Source organism: Suncus etruscus, chromosome 10, assembly GCF_024139225.1.
Source record: "Suncus etruscus isolate mSunEtr1 chromosome 10, mSunEtr1.pri.cur, whole genome shotgun sequence".
Taxonomy (NCBI): Eukaryota; Metazoa; Chordata; class Mammalia; order Eulipotyphla; family Soricidae; genus Suncus; species Suncus etruscus.
Window position 1 is genome coordinate 82,645,600 of NC_064857.1, and position 18,002 is coordinate 82,663,601.

Sequence of the window (18,002 nt, forward strand, 5' to 3'; positions counted from 1 at the left end):
GGGGGTCTAAGTTCAGTTTTTTACAAGTGGCTAGCCAGTTGTGCCAACACCACTTGTTGAAGATGCTTTCCTTGTTCCATTTAGGATTTCTTGCTCCTTTGTCAAAAATTAGGTGATTGTATGTCTAGGGAACATTCTCTGAATGCTCAAGCCTATTACACTGATCAGAAGGTCTCTCTTTATTCCAATACCATGCTGTTTTGATAAGTATTGCTTTGTGATAGTTTAAAGATGGAGAAAGTAATGCCTCCATATTCTTTTTCAGATTGTTTTTTGGGTTTCCATTTCATTGATTTCTGCACTCAGCTTTGTTATTTTCTTCTGTGTTCCTAATTTTGGTTCCTTTGTTGATCATTTTCTAATTTTATAAGCTGTCTCATTAAACTGTTTGGGTATGACCCTTCATCTTTTCTGATGTGTGCTTGCAAAGCTATAAATTTTTCTCTCAGGACCGCTTTGCGGTGTCCCATAGATTCTGACTTTGTGTCTTCATTGTCATTTGTTTCCAGGAAAGTTTTGATTTCCTCTTTGATTTCATCTCAGACCCCCTGGTTGTTCAGTAGCAGGCTGTTTAATTTACAGTTGTTAAAGTTCTTCTTTTGTGTTCCTTTGTAGTTCATATCTAATTTCAGAGCCTTGTGGTCAGCAATGGTAGCCTGCAAAATTTCTATTCTCTTGATTTTATGGAGGTATGTTTTATGTAGCAGCATGTGGTCTATACTGGAGAATGATCCATGTACATTGGAAAAGAATGTATATCCAAGTTTCTGGGGATGGAGTGTTCTATATATATTGACTAGTCCTCCTTCCATTTCTCTTTTTAGGGCTAGAATATTTTTGTTGGGTTTTAGTCTGGTTAATCTATCAAGTGTTGACAGGGCCGTGTTGAGGTCGCCCACAATTATTTTGTTATTATTGATGTCTTTTTTCAAGTTTGTCAATAATTGTATTAGATAACTTGCTGCTCTCTTGTTGGGTGCATATATGTTTAGTAGTGTGATTTCTTCCTGTTGTACTTATCCCTTGATTAGGACAAAGTGTCCATCTTTGTTCCTTACAATTTCTCTGAGTCTAAATTTGCTATCATCAGATATTAATATGGCCTCCCCAGCTTTTTTAAGGGTGTTGTTTGCTTGGATGATTTTGCTCCAGCCTTTGATTTTGAGCCTGTTTGTTCTGACTATTCAGGTTTGTTTCTTGTAGGAAGCAGAAGGTTGGGTTCATCTTTTTGTTCCATTTCACCAGTCTGTGTCTCTTAATTGATGCATTTAGTCCATTGACATTGAGGGAGATGATTGTCATAGGATTTAATGTCATCTTTGTGTATAAGTTTGGTGTGTTTCTTGGTCTCTCTTGTCTTAAAGTAGACCTTTCAGTTTTTCATTTAAGGCTGTTTTTGCATCTGTGAAGTTTTTGAATTGTTTATCTGTGAAGCTATGTATCCTTCCTTAAAACCTGATTGTGAGTCAGGCTGGGTGCAGTATTCTAGGTGAAGCCTCCATTTCGTTAAGTCTTGTCACAATATCCACCACTGTCTTCTGGCCTTGAGAGTTTCTTGTGACGTCTGCTGTAAATCTTATGGATGCTCCTTTGAATGTAATTTCCTTTTTTGATCTCGCTACTTTCAATATTTTATCTCTATCTGTAGGATTCGTCATTGTGACTAGGACATGTCTTGGGGTGTTTTTCTTTCGGTCTCTTTTAGCTGGTACTCTTCGGGCATGCAGGATTTGACTGCATGCAGTCTTAAGCTCTGGGAGTTTCTCTGTTATGATGTCTTTGACTGTTGATTCTTCCTGTGGAAGCCTTCCTGGGCCTCTAGGACTTCAATAATTCTTATATTGTTTTTGTTGAGTTTATCAAAGACTTCTATTTTCATCTGTTCACATTCTTTGAGTACTTTTTCCATTGTATGATCCTTTGCCTTAAGGTTCTTTTCTAATCTCTTCTGCTTTATGGAGTTGTTCTGCATTTGATCTTCCAGTTCACAGATTCTGTTCTCGGCTGTTGTTACCTTGTTTGAGAGGCCAATCACTAAGTTTTTCAGCTCAGGTACCATGTTTTTCAGATCTGTTATTTCAGTTTGGAGTTTTCTGATTTCTATCTTTGTGTTCTGTTCAGCTAGAGCTATATTTTCTTTAATTTCCATGAGGATCCTTCATATTTCTATTCTAAACTCCTTATCTGAAAGGTTAATCAGATGGTTTGTATTTTTTTGTTTCATCAGATATATCATCTTCATTCTCTGTGCATGGTGCTTGCCTGCAAGGTTTCCCCCTTTGTCACACTTGTAGTGTGATTTTTTTCTGCATTTTGTGGTGGGGTTCATTCATTAGAAAGAGTGCATGGCTGTGAAATGAAGCAGAGCTGCCATGCTCTTCTGGAGTCACAAGGAGAGCGATTTTGCTGGGCTGTTCTCGGCCCACTCAGGAGAGGTTCAGGACTCAGAACAGTAGAAAAACATGCACAGGTTACACTCACAGTCTCTCGCAGTTGATAAGCACTCAGCAGGGGCAGAATTCTCCAGCCTGATGGCATAGACAGAGGAAATTGTCTTTTTGCCGGTTATCTCTCTTGCCAGTTTTCATTCTGAGGCTTAATTTAAATTTTTTATTTTAATTATTTTCTGAGAAAGTACTCTCAAGATTCTGCCCCTCTCTGCTTAGTCTTGAGCCTGTGACAGAGTGTGGCTTTAAAAGCTCCCCAGGCCATGTGCTGCTATCAGAATCCACTGCTATGAAGCCTTAGTTACAATTTATCCAAATGTGAGATTGGGTTTAGAATTATTTCCAAAGACAAATAATAGCCCTAACTAAAGGTGATTTTTTGTTTACCTCATTCAGATACTTTTACATACCATTTATTTATAACTGCCTAATATATGCACTCATAAGTCACTTCAGAGTACTAAAACAAAGCAGTCTTTTAGATGTGGGACTGTACTCCCATGGAAACATCCAGATCAAATTTTCCTAAACAATCTGCACCTCTCTCCTTTCAATAGTACAGCTGATTTGCTGGCATACTCACCTTATACTTGTGTGGGAAGGTAAATCTCTCAATGGTATTCTGTACAGCTCCTCTCATCACATTTTCCAACCTGTCTTCTAGTTGTAGCAACTCCTACAAAGAAAAAACATGGAATGTACACAAGGCACATGCAACAAACACATACTATGTGGTAAAGATGAAAGGCACTGAAAGATATAAGTAAGCACACAGACTGCTAGTGGTAAGAACTTGTCTGATATCTGTCACTCTTTTTCTCTCCTAATCCTAATCTCACCACCACCATCCATGCCTTACCCACCAACAGGCACAAGTGAGGAAGATGAATAATAATGAATCCCCATGAATCCCTTTGGATCCAAGATGGTAAAATAATTTCCAGAGAAGACCTACCTCCCGCATAGCAGAAGTGTGTCTGCTGTAGTTTAGTCCCTGGAGGGCAAGAAAGTGAAGCTGAGGGTAAGTGTCGTTGCAGATTTCATGGACTACCTATGAGAGAAAAAATGACTCAGCGTGTATTAAAGGTTCATATCACATCCAAGTCCTCCCTCATACTCTGAGATGTTGTGAAATACTCTGAGCAAATATTATCTTTCCTGTTCCTGAGTCCTTCTTCAGCAAGAAAGAACCAAATCTGTTCTCCTCCAGTTCCACAATCAATAACAAAATCAATAAAGTAGCATTTATTTTTATTTTTATTTATTTATTTTATTTATTATTTATTTTTAAATGTTTTAACCTAGTCTAGCATGTGATATATTGTTCCCAATATACTGATAAATAAGCACAAATGATTAAGTGGCTCAAGTTATGCAAGTGAAAGTATGAAACAGGTGGAGCAATTCCAGATGCTTGGAAGCAGGATTTATTCCCTTCACTCTGCACTGCCTTGAAGATGAGGCCTGAGCCCAGACAAAGATAGAACAAGTAAGGACACAACATTTTAGGGGTGCCTGTAATTTAAATTTAAATATTGTAAATTACAAAATTTGCAGGGATGCCAAAAGACTCAAAAATCAAGGTAAGTTGCATTTATTACAATGCAAATTTTAGAATTAAGATCAGTACGCATAATCTATAATTAGTAAATATCACAATTATATAAAAAGTAAAATTTGACTTTTTACTGTCCTTGGCCCTGCCTGAACCCAGTTTTCATCTTTGATCAACTCTCTTATCACTTGACTGTGGGCCAGATACTTAATCTCTCTGTGCCTCAGTTTTCCAGTTTGTAAAATGGGATAAAATGCTCTTTTCTGGGATTATGAAGAAGCATGACTTCAGTTATTCACAAAAAATGATTGAAATTGTGCCTATATACAGTAAGTGTCCCCACAATTATAATTTTTTTCCTAGGAGGCGGTGTTCTATTCGGTACAGCCTAGAGTTACAGAGCTCATAGAAACATCAGTTATAGCTCATGGGAACAATGGGGTGGGGTGAACAAGGACAGAAAGGATAAGCTAATGTTTTTAATCTGAAACAGGAAAATGCAGTCTGGAAAGATTTCCAATTTGTCCTTGGCTGCCTTGATGAAAGAAACACATTTCACTTCCCTCCCATGCAGCCTGCAGTAGACCCCTAATCACCTTGGGCCACTCCTGCAACCTTGGCAAGTCCCCAAGATGAGAAACCCAGCTCACTGCAAGAAGCAGACGTAGTTGCTCTGCACAAAAGCCAGGACTTCTGGGAGTCTCTTTAGTCCCTCACTTCAGCCTCTGAGAGGGCAAAGCAGACAATTTGCCCCATTTCACAAATAAGCAAAACCAAAGCCCCCAGGAGATGTTGACCAAGAAATGAATAAAGTCGGTCATCCTTGGGACTTATTTATGCTGTCCATGCTCAGGCTGGCCTACTGCAGACCACATCCTGCTCCCCTTCCGATTCTTCTGCTATACCCCTTAGCACACACACAACCCATTTTCAGCTGCTTCTGATTCAGGGGTTTCCTTCCACCCTTTTAATGCAAGAAGCTGCCAGAAGCTATGCAGAGCAGTAGGAGTATAACTCCTGGGAGCAGGATGCCTGAGGATGAACTAGGATTTATGGGAGCTGGGGACATAGGGAGAGAGGGTGAGTGTGGGCCAGAAGGGAGGCTGAACACCTAGGAGCTGGGAGATAAGTGCAAGCCACAACAAGGCGGAGCTTGAACATGGGGTTCCCTGGCTCTAGGGATCTGGGGTGGGAGAAACCAGAGTAGCCCTACCCACCATCTCAGTCAACAGTGGCCCCCACCTCGCAGTGCAGGAAGCCCTTTTCCCTTCCTGTGAAAGCCTGTCACTCACCATCTGCGTGGAGGAGGAATTTCGGGGGAAGTGGTGCATCCGGGGAGTCGCTAGGTAATGCTGATAGTGCTGAGGGAGGGGCCGCACCTGGAACTGAGCAGCACTCAAGCCAGTGTCCACGCTGAGATTCCTGCAAGAACAGACCAGGTGAACTATCCAGGGGTGACTCAGTCATAAGCTTTACAGAGGTGGAAGTGGAGAGAGGGGGAACCTCAGGCTTTGATCACCAGAGCAGAGAGCACCCCACATAGCCAGAGCTTGGCTGGGCTGGACTAACTCCCCTTTCTATCTCCTTTGAGCAAAGGCGCTGAGATCTAAGATTAGGATGAGAAGATCGAGATCCCATAAAATGACCAGAAATTAGTGTCCAAACATACTGTCAAGGTAAAATACCCCTGGTCTCTTCAACCTAAGAAAGGCAAAAAGGGAGAAAGTCAGATCCTTTATCAGTGAAGTCAGGGGAAAGGAATCTGCTCCTGCTGTGAGATTACCAATTGGGAGAGACTGAGGGGACCTGTCGCCTGTGCTTGTTTCTCTACTGTTCTTTCTCCTGAACCTCTCTTGAGTGGGCCCAGAAGGGCTCAGCAAAATTGCTCTTCTAGAGCCTCCTGAAGAGCAGGACCACTCCACTTCGCGGCCACGTGCTCTCTCTAACGGATGAACCCCACCATAACACACAGGAAAAATCACACTCCGAGAGTGACAATGGGGAAACCTTGCAGGCAAACACCATACACAGAGAATGAAGATGATAGCTCTGATGACCAAAAAAATACCAACCACCTGATTAATCCCTCAGATAAGGAATTTAGAATAGAAATATGGAGGATCCTCATGAAAATCAAAGGAAACATAGCTCTAGCTGAAAAGAACACAAAGACTAAAATCAGAAAACTCCAAACTGAAATAACAGATCTGAAAAACACGGTAGCTCAACTGAAAAACTCCATAGAAAACCTCTCCAGCAGGGTAAACAGCATCTGAGGGCAGAAACAGTGAACAGGAAGATGAAATGCAGAACAACTCCATAAAGCAGAAGAGATTGAAAAGACCCTTAAGGCAAATGATCATATAATGGAAAAAGGACTCAAAGAATGTGAACAGATGAAAATAGAAATCTTTGATAAACTCAACAGAAACAACATAAGTTATTATTGGAGGCTCAGAGACCCAGGATAGGAATTCCCAGGAAGAATCAACAGTCAAAGACATCATCACAGAGAAACTTCCAGGGCTAAAGACTGCATGCAACAAAATCCTGCATGCCAAAGAGTACCAGCTAAAAGAGACCTGAAGAAAAATACGCCAAGACCATCCTAGTCATAATGACAAATCCTACAGATAGAGACAGAATACTGAAAGCAGCAAGATAAAAAGGGAAATTACATTCAAAGGAGCATCCATAAGATTTATAGCAGACCTGTCACAAGAAACTCTCAAGTCCAGAAGACAGTGGTGGGATATTGTGACAGACAGAAAGAAATGCATGCTTCACCTAGAATACTGCACCCAGCCAAACTGACATTCAGGTTTGAAGGAAGGCTACATAGCTTCACAGATAAGCAACAGCTTAGAAACTTCAGAGATGCAAAACCAGCCTTAAAGGAAAAATTGAAAGGTCCATTTTAAGACATGACAGACCAACAAACACACCAAACTTATACACAAAGATGACATTAAATCCCATGACAATCATCTCTCTCAATGTCAGTGAACTAAATGCACCAATTAAAAGACACAGAGTGGATAAATGGATCAAAAAGATGAATCCAACCTTCTGCTGCCTACAAGAAACAAACCTGAATAGTCAGAACAAATATAGACTCAAAATCAAAGGCTGGAGGAAAATTATCCAAGTAAACAATACCCTTAAAAAAGCTGGGGTGTGACTCTAGGCTTTCCCTGGGTGCCAGCTCAGATGGCCAGAAGTGGGTTCAGGTGGACTCTTAGTGGTCCTCAGGCTTCCCCCCTCCCTCCATACTCCAGGGGGAGGTGCATGGGGAGGAGGGCGGGCAGACATCTGGCTTCAGGTTTTCTCCTTGATTTTGGAGACCAGCTCTTGCTAGGTATGGGGTTTGGGGAGGCCCCATACCAGAGCTCTTCTCCCTGGCCTGGGGAGTGCTGGGAGGCTTGGCAGGCCCCCAGCCATCCTTGTCTTTTTCCCCTGACACCAGGCCTTCCCTGGGTGCCAGCTCAGATGGCCAGAAGTGGGTTCAGGTGGACTCTTAGTGGTCCTCAGGCTTCCCCCTACCTCTCCCTACACTAATGGGAATGCACTTTGGGAGGAGGGCGGGCCATTCTAGCACTGGTTTATGTTGGGACAGTCACTGAAATTTTTTTCTCCTTGTTTTCCTATTGATAGTATTGTATGCATATATTTTATATATCCATAACATCCATCTTGTATTGTGACCTTGATACTGCCCTATAAATCTCATTTCTAATATTTTACTGCCTCAGTCCCAACCCTTATTCCCCCCATCTTCCCATGTAGGTGTGGCTCATGACATGAAGCTCACTACAAAGAGTGATAAAGAAATAACTACACTGAAAACTATCATAACAATGTGAATGAATGAGGGAAAAAGAGAGCCTGTCTCGAGTACAGGTGTGGGTGGGGTGGAGAGTAGGTAGATCTGGGAAATTGGTGGTGGGAATCCTGCACTGGTGAAGGGGGGGGTGTTCTTTACATGACTGTAATCATACAACTACAATTATATTTGTAATCACAGTGTTTAAATAAAGATAACTTATAAAAAATTTTAAAAAAAAAGCTGGGGTGACCATATTAATATCAGATGACACAAACTTTAGACTCAGAAAAGTTGTAAGGGACAAAAATGGACAGTTTGTACTCATCAAGAGATACGTATAACAGGAAGAAATCACACTACTAAACATATTCGAGAGAGACCAGCAAATTATCTAATACAATTATTGACAAATTTGAAAGAGGACATCAGTAATAACACAATAATTGTGGGTGACCTCAACACAGCCCTGTCACACTTGATAGATCAACCAGACTGAAACCCAACAAATATATACTAGCCCTGAAAAGAAAAAATGAAAGAAAGAGGCCTAGTAGATATATATAGGACACTTCATCCCCAAAAACCTGGATATACATTCTTCTCCAATGTACACGGGTCATTCTCCAGGATAGACTACAGGCTGACACATAAAACATACCTCCATAAAATCAAGAGGATAGAAATTTTGCAGATTACCTTTGCGGACCACAAGGCTCTGAAATTAGTTGTGAACTACAAAGGGACACATAAGAACATTAACAACTGGAAATTAAACAGCCTGCTACTGAACAACCAGTTGGTTCGAGATGAAATCAAAGAGGAAATTAAAACTTTCCTGGAAACAAATTGCAATGAAAACACAAACTATCAGAATTTATCTCAGTACAGCAAAAGCAGTACTGAGAGGAAAATTTATAGCTTTGCAAGCCCACATCAAGAAGGAAGGAAGAAGGAGCATACCTCAATAGCCTAATGACGCAGATCATAAAATTAGAAAATGGTCAAAAAAGGAACCAAAAATAGGGAGATAGAAGGAAATAACAAGAGCAGAAATCAAGTAAGTGGAAATCCAAAAAACAGTTCAAAAGATCAATGGAAGCAGAAGTTAGTTAGTTGAAAAATAAACAAGATTGATAGACCATTGGCAAAACTCACAAAGAAAGAGAGAGAAACTTAATAATTCATATTAGAAATGAAAAGGGGGAGATCACTACATATATTGCAGAGATTCGAAGGGTAATCAGAGACTACTTTGAGAAACTCTATTATGCCACCAAATATGAGAACCTGGAAGAAATGGATAAATTCATGGACTCTTATAACCTTTCACAGTTGAATAAGGAAGACGTAGCATATCAAACAACCCATCACCATTGAGGAAAACGGTAATGAAATGTCTGCCCCAAAACAAAAGCCCAGTCTCAGATGGATTCACTAATGAATTCTTTCAAATCTTTCAAGAGGAATTACTACCAATCCTAGCCAGGCTCTTTCATAAAAATAAAAAAATAAAAGGGGGGTACACTTCCAAATAGCTTTTTGTTGTTTTTGAGTCATACCCGGCTGTGCTCAGGAGTTACCCCGGCTCTAAGCTCAGAAATCGCTTCTGGCAGGCTCGGGGGACCATATGGGATGCCAGGATTTGAGCCACAATCTTTCTGCATGCAAGGCAAACGTCCTACCTCCACGCTATCTCTCCGAGCCCCGAAATAGCTTTTATGAAACTAATATTACCTTGATACAAAAACCAGACAGAGATTCTGCCAAAAAGAAAATGACAGATCAATATCCCTGATGAGCACAGATGCAAGATCCTCAATAAAATCCTGGCAAATAGGATCCAATGGCTCATCAAGAAGATCATTCAGAAGAAGAAGAAGAAGAAGAAGAAGAAGAAGAAGAAGAAGAAGAAGAAGAAGAAGAAGAAGAAGATCATTCACTACAATCAAGTAGGGTTCATCCCAGGAATGCAAGGATGGTTTAACATCTGTAAATCATTAACACACAACACACAATCTATCAACACAACATCAACAAGAAAAATAAAAATCACATGATCATATCAAGAGATGCAAAGAAAGGATTTGATAAGGTCCAACACCCATTCTTAATTAAAAAAACACTCATCAAGATGGGAATGAAAGAAACCTTTCTCAATATAGTTAAGGCCATTTACCACAAGCCAATGGCAAATATCATCCTCAATGAAGAAAAACTAAAAATCTTTCCTCTAAATTCTGGTACAAGATAGTGTTGTCCTTTTTCATGACTGCTATTCAATATAGTACTGGAAGTACTTGCTATAGCGATTAGGCAAGGAAAAGATATCAAGGGAATCCAGATAGGAAAGGAAGAAGTCAAGGTCTCACTGTTTGCAGATGACATGATACTCTACTTAGAAAACCCTAAAGACTCTACCAAAAAACTTCTAGAAACAATGAATTCATATAGCAATGTGGCAAGCTACAAAATGAACACATAAAAATCAGTGGCCTTTTTATACACCAATAATTATAGAGAAGAAATGACATTAAGAAAACAACCCCTTGTATATTTTGGAGATTAGCCCCTTATCTGATGGGTATTGGGTGAATAGTTTCTCCCACTCAGTGGGTGGCTCTTGTATCTTGGGCACTATTTCCTTTGAGGTGCAGAAGCTTCTCAGCTTAATATATTCCCATCTGTTAATTTCTGCTTTCACTTGCTTGGAGAGTGCAGTTTCTTCCTTGAAGATGCCTTTAGCCTCAATGTCCTGGAGTGTTTTACCTACGTATTGTTCTATATATCTTATGGTTTTGGGGCTGATATCGAGGTCTTTAATCCATTTGGATTTTACCTTCGTACATGATGTTAGCTGGGGGTCTAAGTTCAATTTTTTGCAAGTGGCTACCCAGTTTTGCCAACACCACTTGTTGAAGAGGCTTTCTTTGTTCCATTTAGGATTTTTTGCTCCTTTATCAAAAATTAGATGATTGTATGTCTGGGGAACATTCTCTGAGTATTCAAGCTTATTCCACTGATCTGAGGGCCTGTCTTTATTCCAATACCATGCTGTTTTGATAACTATTGCTTTGTAGTAAAGTTTAAAGTTGGGGAAAGTAATTCCTCCCATATTCTTTTTCCCAATGATTGCTTTAGCTATTCGAGGGTGTTTACAAGAACTTTACAAGAAAAAAACAAAGAATGAGAATAAACAGTGTTGGCGGGGATGTGGGGAGAAAGGAACTCTTATCCACTGCTGGTGGGAATGCCGTCTAGTTCAACCTTTATGGAAAGCGATATGGAGATTCCTCCAAAAACTGGAAATCGAGCTCCCATATGATCCAGCTATACCACTCCTAGGAATATACCCTAGGAACACAAAAATACAATACAAAAACCCCTTCCTTACACCTATATTCATTGCAGCACTATTTACCATAGCAAGACTCTGGAAATAACCAAGATGCCCTTCAACAGACGAATGGCTAAAGAAACTGTGGTACATATACACAATGGAATATTATGCAGATGTCAGGAGAGATGAAGTCATGAAATTTTCCTATACATGGATGTACACGGAATCTATTATGCTGAGTGAAATAAGTCAGAGAGAGAGAGAAAAACGCAGAATGGTCTCACACATTTATGGGTTTTAAGAAAAATGAAAGACATTCTTGCAATAATAACTTTCAGACACAAAAGAGAAAAGAGCTGGAAGTTCCAGCTCACCTCAGGAAGCTCATCACAAAGAGTGATGAGTTTAGTTGGATAAATAACTACATTTTGAACTGTCCTAATAATGAGAATGTATGAGGGAAATTGATAACCTGTTTAGAGTACAGGCGGGGGTCGTGTGGGGAGGAGGGAGACTTGGGACATTGGTGATGGGAATGTTGCACTGGTGATGGGTGGTGTTAAAAAAAAAAGAAAAAGTATAAAAGATGCACTACAATTTAGGATTAACTGGAAAAAAAAAAGAAATTGTCATAATATATAATAGAAAATATTCTTTCAATTTTATAAAGTCCACCATGAGGTATTAGAAAAAAAAAAAAAAAGAAAGAAAACAACCCCGTTCACATTAGTGCCACACAAACTCAAATATCTTGGAGTCAACTTGAATAAAGACGTGAAGGACCTCTACAAAGAAAACTATAAAACTCTGCTCCAAGAAATAAGAGAGGGCATATGGAAATGGAAACACATACCCTGCTCATGGATTCGCAGGATTAACATTATTAAAATGGCAATGCTCCCCAAAGTATTGTACAGATTTAATGCGATCCCTCTAAAGATACCCATGACATTTTTCAAAGAAGTGGATCAAACACTTCTGAAATTTAATTGGAACAATAAACACCCTAGAATAGCTAAAGTACTTCTTGTGTAAAGGAATATGGGAGGCATTACTTTTCCCAACTTTAAACTCTATTACAAAGCAATAGTTATCAAAACAGCAAGGTATTGGAATAAAGACTGACCCTCAGATCAGTGGAACAGTCTTGAGTACTCAGAGAATGTTCCCCAAGCATACAATCTCCTAATTTCTGATAAAGAAGCAAGAAATCCTAAATGGAGCAAGTAAAGCCTCTTCAACAGGTGGTGTTGGTACAACTGGTTAGACACTTGCGAAAAAGTGAACTCAGATCCCCAGCTAATACCATGTATGTAGGTAAATCCAAATGGATTAAAGACCTTGATATCAGGCCTGATAAATAAGGTATATAGAACAACATGTACGTAAAACACTCCATGACATTGAGAGTAAAGGTATTTCTAAGGGGGAAAAAGCACTCTCCAAACAAGTGAAAGCACAGATGGGAATATATTAAGCTGAGAAGCTTCTGCACCTCAAAGGAAATAGTGCCCTGGATACAAGAGTCACCCTCTGAGTGGGAGAAACTATTTACCCAATACCCATCAGATAAGGGGCTAATATCCAAAATATACAAGGCACTGACAGAACTTCACAAGAAAAAATATCTAATCCCATCAAAAAATGGGGAGAAGAAATGAACAGACACTTTGATAAAGAAGAAATATAACTGCCCAAAAGGCACATGAAAAAATGATCCATATTACTAATCATCATGGAGATGCAAATCAAAATAACTATGAGATACCGTCTCATACCACAGAGATTGGCACACGTCAAAAAGAATAAGAAGAAGCAATGCGGGGCCGGGCAGTGGTGCTAGAGGTAAGGTGCCTGCCTTGCCTGCGCTAGCCTAGGACGGACAGCGGTTCGATCCCCCGGCGTCCCATATGGTCCCCCAAGCCAGGAGCGACTTCTGAGCGCATAGCCAGGAGTAACCCCTGAGTGTTACCGGGTGTGGCCCAAAAACCAAAAAAAAAAAAAAAAAAAAAAAGAAGAAGCAATGCTGGCGGGGATATGGAGAGAAAGGTACTCTTCTTCACTGCTGGTGAGAATGCCATCTAGTCCAACCTTTATGGAAAATGACATGGAGATTCCTCCAAAAATTGAGCTCCCATACAATCTAGCTATACCACTCATAGGGATATACCTTAGGAAAACAAAAATACAATACAAAAATTCCTTTCTCACACTTCTATTCATTGCTGCACTATTTACAATATCCAGACTCTGGAAACAACCAAGATGCCCTTCAAGAGATGAATGGCTAAAGAAACAGTGGTACATATAAACCATGGACTATTATGCAGCCATCAGGAGAGATGAAGTCATAAAATTTTTCTATACATGGATGTACATGAAATCTATTATGCTGAGTGAAATAAGTCAGAGGGAGAGAGATAGATGCAGAATAGTCTCTCTCATGTATGGGTTATAAAAAAATAAAAGACATTTTTGCAATAATCATCACAAAGAGAGGAGGGCTAGAAGATCCAGCTCATGGCATGAAGCTCACCAAAAAGAGTGGTATGTGCAGTTGTAGAAGTAACTACACTGAGAACTATCATAACAATGTGAATGAATGAGAGAAATGGAAAGCTTGTCTAGAGTACAGGTGGGAGTTGGGTGGGGAGAAGGGAGATTTGGGACATTGGGGGTAGGAATGTTGCACTGGTGAAAGGGGGTGTTATTTACATGACTGAAACCCAACCACAATCATATTTGTAATCAAGGTGTTTAAATAAAGATATTAATAAGAAAAGAAAGGCAAAAAGAAGGATCCAAGTCTAGTGGGTAAGGGTGTGGAGGGGAAGAAAGATGCAGAGAGTAAGGTCAGAGAAACACCACTTCAGGAAGATGCTGTGCCTTTCAGTTGTGCCCTGGGAGACAGACATCACAATCAATTCATGCAGACATGCTCCGTTCTCACTCCTGAAAGTGCAGGGAAACTCATCTCACTTAAATTATTTTTGGTTGCTACAGAAAATGAACCAGGACTCCTTGGAAACTGGCTGACTTCAGGTTGTTGGACCAGTAAAACCAGAACATGTACAAACTGAGGTGGAAAGAACTTGTGCTAACTGAAAGCAAAGAAGTTACCAAATACCAGGATTCTGTGCAAGGCATCTTGGAACCAGCCTGAAGAGCCTATGGGAGGAACAAGTAGACTGAGAATCAAGGCTGGTGCAGGTCACTTAGCCAAATACAGGGAATTAAAACCTATCCAAGGTGTGAGGCCCAGAGTAGAAAGGAGTAGAAGCAAATTGGTTCCTTTTGGGGGGATTGAGAGAATTAGTTACTTATGATGAAGAACATACCCAAGCATCTGCCCTTGGCCCCTTCTCTTTGAATTCTCTGTCAGCAGAAATACATAGTCCACAAAGGGACATTTCTCCCTAAACAGGGCTCTGGCTCAGACTTGAATAAAGAGAGATGAAATCACATTCATCCAGCAAACTATAAAGATCACTGGTGTCCCCAAACATCACAGAGGAAATGCCAGCAGCTCTGTCGGAAGTAACATGGAACCAGCTGGGGAACACTTTTTCCAATTAGGGGAGACTGAATCTGCCTCACCTTGGACACAGTTTCTGAATCCAGTGTCTGGAGAATACTATGAACCAGACCCTGCCTGTGCTTCCACCAAAGGGTAGCCAGAAAAAAAAAGAAAAGAAAAGAAAAGAAAACTGCTTTGTACCATCAGAATGAGAAAGAAAGGGAAAAGGGAAACAGCTGTTTTTTTTCCAACATGTTAAAATATATAGAGATACAGAAACATTAAAGGACTTTAATGTCCTTTAATTTCATGAATTTTAGCAGGAATATGTGTGTGTGTGTTTATGTATGAATATATATATACCCATACCTCTACTTTTTGTTATTCTGTTTTTGTTAGTTTTAATTTGGGGATTCTCTGGCATTGTTCAGGGGGGGCTAGGGAATTGCTTTGGGTCATTCTCAGTCCACTCTTTGACTGACAATTTCCCTGATCCCCCATTCATCTGCTTTATAGAAATGTTTACCGGAATCTCTGGAATAATGCCTGCTTAGTCTGCTTGGTGACAGAACAATGAGTCACACTCGGAAGCCACAGGAAGCCAGCTTAGACCAGCCCTCAGCAAAGGGCTCCTGCTTGCCGAGTTAGGACAAGATGAGGGAAAGGACCAGCCCCCTGCGGCTCCTGTTTTCTATTGGTGGGGCTCGGTTGTGGGCTGGAATGTAAGAGTGCTGAAATCCACAAGAAAAGTTGGGGAGACTGAACTAGAGATTGGGGGCACAGGGCTCAGCCTGTGCTGATCCCCCCCCCTCCCACCAACTCTCTGTGTGTGTCCCTCCTTCATCACCTGGGCCTTCTCCTCCATCTGACATCAGGGACCATGTGTGTGCATGTGAGTCTGTGTTTTCAAATTACTCAGCCCTGGGTGCTCCATGGGGGATGAACTGAATTAAATTGGATTGCCTCGGCTGCTGAGGGACAGAATTCAATCCAAAGTGCAATTAAATCTTCTTAATTGGAATCTGCTCATTAGAAAAAGTCTGGGCTGAAGTTGGTCATGATGCAATCCATCTTTAAAGGGACTGTCAGGCCAGCAGCGTCCTGTGCCTGGCAGTGTCATTAGCCTCCAACCCTCCAGAATCTATCCTGCAGCTTCATTCCTAGAGGGTGCTGGGGTTATGCCCAGAACAAGCCATTCTGAGGCTGGTTTTTCTGGCCCGGAGCTGAGGCATGACAAGTTCATGTCCCTTGTGCTTGATGCTTCTTCTCTGTCCATTGAGTTTGAATGTGTTTACATCCACATTCAAAGATGTAAATATGATTTGACCTTAATGTTCCAATAACAGAAGAAAGAATTCCTCTGCCCAGATTTTTTAATGCTAAATTTTGATATTTTCTGCATTATTTCTTATATCTTCATACACATACAAACATACACACACACGTGTATTTTTTTCCTGCACTCTTTTAAGACTAGTTGCAGGCAATTTACAATTTGCCTGTATCATGTCCATGAACTTCACATATTTATTGACTAATTAGTGCTTCTTTCAGGTCCTGGGTAAATAAATCTTCTCCTGAGCTAAAATCAGAGTCAGGAGGGACCAAGGTACCAGATAGACACCCTGTAACTGGGGGTAGCAGTGCCCTTGCCTTATGTGTGGAAGGTGTGGGAGACTGCACAGTTGTCTGGAGCATTCAAAGATTGCCAAGAAACACTGGCTATCTCCCAGCCATTTCACTCCTCAGCTTTCACCTCCAATTCCACAGCTTCTTTCACCATTCTTCTAGCAAACATGAGGGCCTGACAGTTCTCTATGGACTCCCCCCATTCCTCCTCCTTCAGCAAGCCTTCCTTGACTACCCTAGTGCCCAGGATCCTCCTTTCTGCTCCCTTAATCCCAGACCTCACTGGGTTAGGAAAAGGCTCTGTGTTGAGATCTTTTCCTTTACAGGGCCCTGTACACTGACCCAGACTGGGTGCACAGCAGTTCCCAAACGAAGCTGAATTTGCTTCTGGGACCCAGCCTGATTCAGTAGGCCACAAGATCCCAAGAGTGACTGGAGACAGGGGCAAAGTCTGGGGCTTGAGGACAAGATCCCTTGCAATGTGCCTGTGAAGGAAACAGGTGAGACCCTCCTCTCTCTGTCCCTCCTGAGGCATTCCCCCAAACTCACCAGTGCCCTCAGCCAAATACATGGCCTGAGGCATCTGCAGCTGGTGGCTGAAGTCGAAGCTGGGCTGGAGTCGGTGGGGATGGACAGACGCTCGCTCCTGACTCCGCCTGCACAGAAGGGAACAGGCCCATGGCATCAGTGGGGCATGAAGCAGCCCAACCAGCCTGCCTTCCAGCTTCCTAAAGAGAGTTTCTCCCCAGTTATGCCCACTGCAGGCCACCTGGCCCACAAAAATCTCACCAGCCAGCCTCCCCCTTGCGTTCATGGATGATCTCCAACATGTAGGGTCTGTTTCCTGCAGTTTCCAGCCTCTCTATGCATCAGCTTTGCTCCCACTATGCTCTTCTCTCTTCAATTCTACACTACACTCTAAGCCTCTGTTCCAGCCACCCCTTTGGGGATGGAGCTCAGGGCCTGAGAGATCATTTAGGTCAGTAGGTCTCAAAGAATACCACCCAACCCACCTAGTATCCCTGAGAACCCTCCTCAGGGCTAATAAGGTCAGAGTTTCTTTTCTAGTCACTTGATAAGGGCATTTACTCTTTCACAATCTTCATCTCTCTCACACACACATATGAGCAAGTGACGTTTTCCAGCAAGTTTTGCCACAGTCTGAATGGAGAAGTCAACCTGATTAACAAAGTTGTCTAGTATTAAGTCAGACATTTGAGGAAGAGCTCTTTTCACATTTATGCACAGTTATTTCTGCCACGGCATATATGAACTTTTAGGGGATCTCAGCCCATCAGATGTATCCTCAGATTTTCCTGGTGGGGAGAACTGAAATAGCCCCCACGGGGTTCCTCAAAAGGCCCGATGTGGATGCCTTTTTCCCCTGAGTGGAACTTCCAAAGAGATGCTTGGCATTGCATTTTTGGTCATCATTTGGCTTTGTTTACCTTGCAAAACTACAGACCAAAATTCGGCATCAATCAATGTGCAGTCAGAGAAATTTCAGGATCAAAAGCTGCTAAAGTTCCCCACAGGCTAAGTATATTTGCAACTCAAATATGAGTCCAGTCAGCTACCTGTTTTTCTGTTTTCAGCTTTTAGGTAGTAAACAAACAGTTCCTATCTTTCTTGCTTTTTACTACTCTGGTAGGCTGCAAAATTGTAGCAAAACCAGTTTCTCTTTCTTTGTT

General features: G+C 41.3%; 2 protein-coding genes across 2 annotated transcripts in view; one reads left to right on the plus strand and one right to left on the minus strand.

Annotated features, from left to right (window-relative positions):
• The window catches only part of ATP5F1A (ATP synthase F1 subunit alpha), a 521,274-nt gene that overhangs the window by 113,944 nt on the left and 389,328 nt on the right, over positions 1-18,002 (plus strand). The gene's annotated exons all lie outside the window — the stretch shown is intronic.
• The window catches only part of LOC126020102 (E3 ubiquitin-protein ligase RNF165-like), a 205,977-nt gene that overhangs the window by 15,396 nt on the left and 172,579 nt on the right, over positions 1-18,002 (minus strand). Inside the window, exons 3-7 of the mRNA XM_049781582.1 lie at positions 16,861-16,967; positions 16,463-16,466; positions 5,295-5,424; positions 3,403-3,498; positions 3,031-3,123 (exon numbers count right to left, since the gene is read on the minus strand). Coding sequence (XP_049637539.1) covers positions 3,031-3,123; positions 3,403-3,498; positions 5,295-5,424; positions 16,463-16,466; positions 16,861-16,967 — 430 coding nt within the window. The remainder of the gene's footprint in view (positions 1-3,030; positions 3,124-3,402; positions 3,499-5,294; positions 5,425-16,462; positions 16,467-16,860; positions 16,968-18,002) is intronic.